Raw genomic sequence first — 9,684 nt, forward strand, 5'->3', positions numbered from 1 at the left:
TTGTCCTCAAGGAGGAATTGAGCGAGTAAAGAGGAGAAAGGGGAAAGAGCATCAAGGAATCCCACTGTGATTTTCTATTTCCGGGCAATTGGAGTAAGTGTCTGAGCTGCTAGAAAGTTCCCAGCACAATGTTGGGCCCTAACCTAACCATGTCACGCTAGAGAGCAAGACGCTCCCTCCACACCCGCTTTTCATAGGTTTCGAACCTTTTGAAAAATTGAAAGAATGGCCATCGCCTTCAAAGCGCACAATCACTTTTATTCTCACTGAATCATCTGAAAGTAAATTCCAGACATCAAGAAGACCTCTGCATGCATTTCCCAAGAATAAGGACCATTCTCCTACATACCCATAACACCATTAACACCTAAGAAAATTAACATTAACTCAATATCACCTAGTACATCCATATTTAAAGTTCTTCATTTGTCCCCCACGCTCCCCCCGCCCGCCCGCCCCCCCCCCCCCCCCCCGCCACACACACACAATTTATTTTATACCTTTATTTGTTTTCAGTCGGGATCCAATCAAGTTTCACACTTACATTCAATCTCCTTTAATCTCCCATAGCCCACCTACATTTTGGGTTTTGTTTTTCATGGCATTGACTTTTTTGGAGAGTTCAGGCCAGTTGGTAGGAGATAGCAATGTTTAAAGAAATGGAAACAAAGTTCAGAGAGATCCTGACAATTGAAGGACATGGAAAACTCATCAAGGGGCAGCCAAACAATTCAAAATTAACTATAACGTAAAGTAAGTTTAAGGAAGAACAACAAAGTTCTGGTTTTCCTCACAATTTCTGCAATGCTTTTTGGGGCAATATCAAGTTCCCTGCCTCATAAATATTGATGCCCCAGCTTCGCTGGCAAACTAAGCATGTGTTTTTCCACTTCGGGGTAATGCAGCACGGCCCAGGAATGGAGATCGACTGAATTTTGAAGAAGAGTAGAAGTTTGCCAAACATGGACGGATAATAATTTCAGAAAGGAAACAACAGTAAGAAATGAAAACGCATCCATGGAATTCTGCAATATCTTCAAAACTTTTTTGCAAATCTAAAACTATATTCTAAAGTAGAAAGTTTATGAAAAGAAAACTCATCCATGGGAATGAAGGTGGATCAAGATAGTTAAACACAATGTAAGTGAAACAAAATATGAAATTTAAAAAAAGGAAAAAGCACAAAAAAACAGGAGCCTTGTATGCATGCCAAGTTTGGCTTTAGAATACTCATTCTTCCCAAGTGCACTTGGAACATTCTCCAGAATAGGTTAGGGCACAAAACAAGTTCCAACAAATTCAAGAAGACAGAAATTATATCAAGTATCTTTCCAACCACAAAGGTGTGAAACGTAACAGGAGGAAAATTAGAAAATTGATGAATATGTAGAAATTAAGCAACACACTCCTAAACAACCAATGGACCAAAAAAAGAAATCAAAAGGAATATAAAAGAATATCTTGAGACAAATGAAAATGGGAACACAACATACCAAAACTTATGGATGTAGCAAAAGCAGTTCTAAGAGGAAAGTTTATAGCTATAAATGTCTTTATTAAGAGACACTATCTCAAATAAACAACCTAACATTACACCTCAAAGGAACTAGAAAAAGAGTAAACTAAGCCTGAAGTTAGAAGACAGGGAATAATTAAGATTAGAGCAGAATAAAAGAAATAGTCCAGAGGAGCAGAGTATAAACAGTGGTGGTCTGGAACACAGATAGTGGGAAATGATGGAAACAAAGTTAAGAACTGTTTGGGAGATGGAATTGAGGACCTCACCCACCTTCCTAGCTAACACCCAACTATGGATAAGCTTGCCTGTCTTCTAAACTACACTGGTCAGTCATATTATCCACCTACTGATGTCCTTGGTCTGGGAGGAAGATGATCAGGTCCCCAGGAGCCCCCCTCATCCTGCAAACAAAAGTAGGAACATATTTTATAAAATGCTTTTTTTTATGAGTGGCAGCCCCACCTGCCCCACCCCCACCTCATACATACATACGCATACACATTCTGTCTTTGTCTTTATCACATTTCCAAAGGGGAATACATGTCAAGATGTCATCCATCCTGAGACATCTGATTCACACAAAGAAGAGACAGAAGGGCCCATGATATACACCAAACTATCACAACACTTCCTTTCACCGTTTCTGCTCAGTCTAAAAGACTCGGCCTAAAATTATTTTAAGATTTTTTTATTTATTATTATTTACTTTTACAGAAAAGTAAATTACACAAGATGAGAAACTGAAGAAGTTTGTTTTATTTTCCTTTTTAAATTTAGATTCTTGTTAGCAATACATTAGCTCAATAAAAAAAAAAAAAAAACCATTTACACAGTAACTCAAAATCCAGCCACTTAGAAAATAAGCCCTCTCATTTGATTCGACTGAAAAGCCCAGGTTTATCCTGAACTTTGAGAGACTTGGTGTCCTAAATGGATAATTAAACATTCAAGTAAAAGGTAGGGGGTGATAAGTGTGCGTTTCTGAGGGATGCTGCCCCAAGAGAAATTCAGGAGTAGCCACGGTTCTCCAGTTTACTCCAATGGCGGGATGTTTCTGGGACGGCCAGCATGGTTTCCTTTTGAGGAGTTGTGACAATTCATCAGCCTCAGGATTCAGGTCTCATTCTTCCACATTAAAAAAAGACTTTGTTCCACAGGAATAAGTTTTTCATCGCTTCTCCAGCTTCTTGTACTTGGCTTCTGCGAGGGTGAGAGTTATATTTAAAACTGGCTCTTACAAAGATACTTCTTCATTAGTATTTCCTAGCAAGTTCAAAAATGTTTATTACATTTTAAAAAAATTTACTAGCCCCAATCTCATCAGCTGTCCAAATTGTAGGCACACCATAAATGCTAACTACCATATCAGCTAAGGACAGATATTTGAATATCTATCTAAATTTTATTGATAGGCACAGCTTAAGGTAAAAAGTCAAACACACACACAGAATAAAGAACCCGACACAAGTTCACTATGTTCTAACCCTGTCAACAGCACCTGCTCAGGTGGCTCCACAGGGAGTAAGCAGATCTACGGGCACTTGAGCCACTAGGAGCGTAGGAAATTGCCTCTCCAGGCACTGTGCCAGGCACCCTCTGGGAGCCAGACTGGAACTCTCAGGAAGTATAAATGTATGTTTTACCTTTTATTGTCTTATCCCCAGAAAGCAATTTTGAAAGATACAAAGATTTAAAAGACCATCAAATAGGCTTTTTAATGGAGTGGATTCCCTTTGTCTTTAAAACTTTAAAAGCACCTTAGTACAATGCCACCTATATAGTTAGGTTCAAGGTCACCATTCAGAAAATTTTATACAATGAAACTGTGAATCACCACCCACATCAAATCTCAGTCTGCTACAAACTACTCTCTCGAAGTAGTCAACAATTGTTTCTGATAAAAATAAAATAATCTGTAAATTATATCTAGGATAAAAACAACTTTGTTATTTTTAGTCATGGTTATAAGAGCCAGAAACAGTTAGTAAGCCATCAACACTAAAAGTACTGTTTCCTCCTTAAAGAAAAAGTAATTATTGAAGAAAACCCTTGCATAACTATCCTGTTTATTAAGACATATGTATCTACATTATTAAAGATGCTCTAGCTCTAGCCTGCTGAACCACAATTAAGAGCTTGAGCTTTGTAATCAATCAGACCTGGTTTGGAATACAGCTCTTCCACATACTAGCTTTGTATCCTTATAAGCTATTTATCCTCTTCAACCAGTTTCCTCCTCTATGAAATAAGGATAAAAATCATGTACTTATCTCATAGGTTATTGAGAGGATAAAAAACATAATATATGTAAAGCACTAAGAACAGTTCCTGATATATCAAATACCCAGAAAATGTTAATTACTAGTACTACTAAGAAATTATTCTCACTAGGTGTTTGTGAAGATTAAAATAAATCATTGTAGCCCTGCCCAGATGGCTCAGTTGGTTGGAGAGTTATCCTGTGCACCAAAAGGTGACAGGTTTGATTCCCAGTCAGAGCACATATGTCAGTTGCAGGTTCAATCCTCAGTCAGGGCACCTATGGGAGGTAACTGATCAATGTTCTCTCTCATATCGATGTTTCTCTCTCTCTCTCCCTCTCCCTCTCCCTCTCCTTCTCCCTCTCCTTCTCCCTCTCCTTCTCCCTCTCTCCTTCCCTCCCTCCCTCCCTCTCAACATATCCTCGGGTAAGCATTACAAAGAAAAAAAGATCATTGTAAGCACCTCATCAGTATTAACTATCATTAACTAAGGTCATAACAGCAGGTACTCTTATTAAGCAAAACAGAAATAAAAAGGGTTACCCACCCAGTTTTTTGGAATATGCATCCAATTTGTAGGCTGCCTGTTCAAGAGCTGCTACTTGCTCCTCAATTACATTGATTTGATCCAGATAAGGCTGTAGTTCAGCATCTTTGAAAACAAAGACAGGCCACATGTTTCCATGGCTTCAACAAGTGGAATAGAAAGGAGTGAAAAGGTAAGAGTGCTAGTGTCTCTCCAGCTCTGCCTAAGACACACAAGGTGGGATGACAAACGCTTTAGAAGACAGTAACTAGCTGATCAGGCATGACTGTGACCTAGACAAAACAAGTCTCTCTCATCCATTAACTTTGTCTCTTAAATTCCTTATTCTATAAGCAATCTTTCCATTACAGATTCCATATCTTGGGTACTCCCAGACCAGGAAAGAGACAGGGAACACAAATATAAGCTAATGGAAAAAATATAGTCTACCAGTCTAAATGAGCATTTTCCATTTATAGATATTCTGGTTTTCTGTTCATAAGAGTAATCCTTTATGGATTTCATTGTTAAATCAGAATCTGGCCACCCTTTCTTTTCCCCATCACTTTTCAGGTATAAACTGATCAAATCAAGATTCAGAAGCAGAAATAACCATACCACCAAAACATGCTGCTCCTCAGAATGGAAGAAATGCACTTTAACTTTGTAATTCACTTAGAAAATGAGCTCCCTGAGTACAGAGGCCATGTTCCATCTCCTTCTCCATGGCCCCAATCATAACAGAACATTTATTACAAAGGTGTAATTATAAAAATTATTACTTACACTTCTGGTTTAAGTCCTTTAAGTTTCTACTAATGTTTATAGCAATATCTTTCATTTCAAGATACTTCAGGCTGGTTAATTTATTCATATTTTCCAGGAGCTTATAGTCTTCGCTGGTGGCTTTAAAACAAACAGAAGATATAATGCCTTTAATATTTGTCTTGGATAATTGGAATGTGGAATTAGAGGCCAAACGGTAGTTCAAGGCAGGATCTAGGGAATGTCAAAGGAGCAAGCCACTTTTGACCTATGACATTTATACTCAGCCTGTGTACTCTAAATGTCTAAGTAGAAACTCAGGCAACAATCAGCAAATTATTTAAACCAAATAAGATCCATAAACTTCAGGATCTGGGTTAGAAAGGGATATGATAAACGTATGTCCTAAGAAAAGGGAAGTGAAATAGACTTGGTATTTCTACAGTGTGAAAACATGTAAACTGGGGAACTGCACCATAAATATTATTTGTATATACAGTCAACTAGGACCTTACCACTTCTTAGTAACTCACTTATTACTATGTGATGATTCTACACTGCATTTTATGCACTGACTTTTCCAAACCATTTGACTGCTTCTCATATTCTCAATTCTTTGCCCCATCCCTACTCAAAGCACATGGCTTCTACTCCAATTTTCTCAAGCTGCCTCAGCCTTTTTGCCTCACTTAGAAATTTCTCTGTACCTTAATATCTTCCCAAGAGGTACAAGTGCTTTATTCCTGCCAAGACAACTCCACCTGCTGTGTTCTTGATCCCCAACTCTTCTCTCTCTTCAGGGCCTCTCTTCAATCATCTCCTTTCTCTTATATTTCCAAACTCTTTCCATCCTGGATCTTCCTCTCTATTAGAAATATATCCAGGTTTTCTCCAGCCCAAAAGCACTCATTTGCTCAAGAAAGCAAAGGAGCTTCACTGCTAACTCTTTTGAAAGAATAGTTTACACTCACTGCTTCCTCGTCCTCACCATTCACTCATGTGAACCCCTGCAGTCTGGCCTCTGCCCCTACCCATCCTGGGAAATTACATGCCCCAAAGTCTCCTAACCATGAAATTCATAGTTCTAATTCTCCTGAACCTCTCTATAGTGTCTGACACTATGCTCTCCCTCTCTTCAGGAAATTCTCCCTTGGCTGCTATAGAATTGTATACTTTATTACAATGATTTTTAAATCTCCTCCTAACTGTTCTGGTTTCTATGCCAGATCCTTTTTAAACCAACCTCCTTAACGGTCAGTTCTCAACTTTTCTCAACTGTGACACATAACTGACGCTTACATGGGTGGCACATTCCCATGGTATTTCCTTTCAAACTCAAAAAAGTATTTATGCAAGTAAAAATGACAATCGGGAGAAATTACAATCTGCTTAAAATTAATCAATCAGCCCTAGCCGGTTTGGCTCAGTGGATAGAGCGTCAGCCTGCTGACTGAAGGGTCCCAGGTTTGATTCTGGCCAAGGGCACATGCCGGGGTTGCAGCAGGGGGTGTGCAGGGGGCGGCCGATCAATGATTCCCTCTCTCATCATGCTTCTCTCTCTCTCTCTCTCTCTCCCTCTCCCTTCCTCTCTGAAATCAATATATATTTTAAATTTAAAAAAATTTAATCAATCATCTGAAAACTAGGTACTTAAAATACTGTTATTAAAAGCAAATTAACTGCCCTATGCCGGCATTCCCTGAGATTTTAGTCAAGGTGCTCTGATCTACCTCCAAGCTCTTCCTTGCCAATCTCATCCTGCACAGCCTCAGCTCACAGCACTATGCAGGTGCCCCCCCTCCCCCATAATAAAATCTGTTTCTTCTACTCTGACCATTCTTTGAGATCTGGACTCATGTGTTCAAGTCACCTGAGTGTCTTAATAGTAGTCAACTGAGTGTCCTGGTAATATCTAAAATCAGCCAAGCCCAAACTGAAAATATTATTTTCACATTAAGTGTAGTTCCTCTTTCCAACTTCCCTATTTTGGTTGATGGTGCCACCCAGGCTTAATAGCTCAAATACTAGTACATCCATCTTGTGCTGCTCCCAATCTCTCAACACCCACCTTAACAAGTTCTACAAATCCCACCTCTATAATGTTCTTGCACCCATGCCTTCCTTTCCATTCCTTTTACAGTCACTCCGTCACACTGGGCCAGACTTCACCTTTTGGACCCTCCTCAGCACACAGATCATGTGTTCATCTGGAAATATACCAGGAACCAAAACCTTAATCATCCAAGGGGTGTCACCAAATCCTCTGACCAACCTAACAGGTCCCTAAATCTGCAGGTCACTCCCCATTCCCCTTTTCTCTCTGCCCCAATAAATACAACTGTTTTAACCAAACACATTACTCACTTATACACACACACACACACACACACACACACACACACACGCACTGGTTGTTTCCCTCCTTTTGGGCCAATCATTCCCTTCACAACCTGCTCAAAATGCCCTTCCGCCAAGGAGGCACTTCTTGATTCTTTTTTGTTTTCTCAGCGTTAGTCTGCAATACGGAGGCCTGTGGAGTTGTATTAAGTATTTTTATGTGTGTGTGGTTTTTAAAAATATATATTTTTTTATTGACTTCAGAGAGGGAGAGGGAGAGAGAATCATGGACCGGCTGCCTCCTGCACGCCCCCTACTGGGGATCGAGCCTGCAACCTGACCCCCTGACCGGGAACGGAACCTGGGACCCTTCAGTCCACAGGCCAACGCTCTATCCACTGAGCAACACCGGCCGGGCTTCTTATGTGTTTTTGAAGGCAGTTCGTGAATTTCTCCAGGGAAGGAATGAACCTCTTTCCTTCCCATTCATGACGGCGACAAACTTCCAACAGGCATGTTTCTGGCAGGTGGGGTTCGGGAGAGGGGGGCGCAGCCCGAGGCTGCGGAAGCCCCTGCCAGGTCCCCCGCACGATGAACCGCAGCTCCGGCGAGGGGTGCCCCGCCTCACCTGTCAGTTCCCCAGTCAGGTAAGTTGCCATCTTGGAGAACATGTCCCGGCAGAGCTCAGTGATGTCAGCCTCCGCAGGCTCCTTGGCCTCCTCCGCCGTCTCCACCGCGGCATCGTCTGGATCAAAGGAGAACGGCCGGTCCCCATCCAGCCCCGGCATCCGCTCCCGCGTCCCTCCACCGGCCCTCATTCAATCGAGTCGGCTAAATTCCCCATGAGCCGTACTTTCAGGCCCCTCGCTCCGTCCGGGCCGCCCTGACACTTCAACTCTGCTCCCTCGCCCGGCTTCAGCGCCCACCGCCTCCGCCGGTACCATCTCACTCGCCCCGACCGCGCACAGGACACGCCTGCACACACGGGTCCGCCCCTCCGACCCGCCCGCTCCTGCCAGGTGACCCCGGCATCCGGGCCCAGCCCACATTCCCAGGCCTCCCTCCGGACACTTCATCCCCCTCCACTCGGCGGACCTCTAACCGGCTCCTCTCGTTGGCTCGCAGGGACACTTTCGGGCGCCGCCGCCGCCGCCATGCTGGGCCCCGCGCCGCTTCCGGTTGGGGCGTGCCTGCGCATGCGCACCGGGAGCCCTGAGTTCGCCCTGAGTTCGCCCTGGGTTCGCCCTGGGTTCGCCCTGCCCTCTCTTCGCGAGGTCTTGCCGCGCAAGTTTGAGTAACAAAATGTAAGCGTGAGGCCACCGTTGAAGCTAAGAAAGGCTATCGTGAGTCGATCCACTGCCAAGAGTCGCGACGTCTGGAACTGAGGATGCGCTCGTCCTAGAGGGGTCCCTAGTCTGGTGAAACTCGCGACCCGTCCGGTCGGTCTGAGGATCGAAGGCACCGGAGACAGGTCACCCCTCCCCGGAGACTCCGCGCCTGGCTGCTTAGTCGCCAGCGACTGCGCGGAAAATCCGTGCTTTTGGACGTAGTCGCACTCAGGCTTAGGGAAACCTTCCGGCGTTGATCCCTGCGCCGAAATACTCTCCCTTCCAATGTCCTGGATTAGCCCCTACTCTTTCGCCCCTTTTTCTTAAACTGCAGGCTGGCACCTCCTTCTCTTGCTGATGCAGCCTTTCTATAAGAAGGCTTAGATCGTAACTTTTTTTAGGGCTGAGGATAGACTGGTTTTTACTGCGTGGTGCTAGTTCACAAGTCTCCTAGGTATACAGAGTGTACTTGGTGAGATGGGTGACGAAAATGGATAAGAAAAAGCGACTGGGGAGCAATGGGAGGTGCAAAATGAGGAAGGGATGAGGATCACAGGGGAAGGGAAAGGAGATAGATAGGAAGTCCTGAGATGCAGACCTGTGCACCCAAAATCTTGGTGTAGAAGGTTTTGGTCTTATCCCTGGTTATCTTCCATCTGCACCCTCTCACGCTCCCCCACTTACCAACTACCCCCCGACACACACACACACACACACACACACACACACACACACACACACACACCAAAGTAAGGGGGCTACCTTATTCCCTTCCTTCTGAGGACCAGGTCTCCTAGGTGACTGTCTCCAGTCTCTAATGGTACAATCATAGTGCCCACCAGTTCAAACCATTCCTAGGAGCCAGATCTTATTTCAGGACTCCCGGAGCAGCCAGCTCCTTCATATTGCCACTGCCTCCACTCCAGACCTCCCAGCAGGGATGAGCTG

At 43.5% G+C, this 9,684-nt stretch overlaps 2 protein-coding genes across 5 annotated transcripts in view; one reads left to right on the forward strand and one right to left on the reverse strand.

Annotated features, from left to right (window-relative positions):
- Window positions 1-9,684, forward strand: part of LOC132214241 (histone lysine acetyltransferase CREBBP-like) — a 390,706-nt gene that overhangs the window by 239,206 nt on the left and 141,816 nt on the right. The gene's annotated exons all lie outside the window — the stretch shown is intronic.
- On the reverse strand, window positions 2,261-8,649 carry BLOC1S2 (biogenesis of lysosomal organelles complex 1 subunit 2). Of its 4 annotated transcripts, XR_009448238.1 has the most exons (6): window positions 8,262-8,487; window positions 8,037-8,153; window positions 5,093-5,212; window positions 4,328-4,432; window positions 3,679-3,757; window positions 2,261-2,719 (listed from the first exon to the last, which is right to left on the reverse strand). XR_009448238.1 is itself a non-coding variant. In XM_059661111.1 (5 exons), exons 1-5 carry the CDS (start codon window positions 8,604-8,606, stop codon window positions 2,688-2,690), a joined length of 477 nt encoding a protein of 158 aa, XP_059517094.1. In that variant the 5' UTR covers window positions 8,607-8,649; the 3' UTR covers window positions 2,261-2,687. The 4 variants fall into 4 exon arrangements, 3 of the variants coding, with proteins under 3 accessions (XP_059517094.1, XP_059517092.1, XP_059517093.1); XM_059661111.1 differs by lacking the exons at window positions 3,679-3,757; window positions 8,262-8,487 and adding an exon at window positions 8,504-8,649; XM_059661109.1 differs by lacking the exon at window positions 3,679-3,757 and having other exon boundaries at window positions 8,262-8,480.

The sequence above is a fragment of the Myotis daubentonii genome, chromosome 13, assembly GCF_963259705.1.
Source record: "Myotis daubentonii chromosome 13, mMyoDau2.1, whole genome shotgun sequence".
Taxonomy (NCBI): Eukaryota; Metazoa; Chordata; class Mammalia; order Chiroptera; family Vespertilionidae; genus Myotis; species Myotis daubentonii.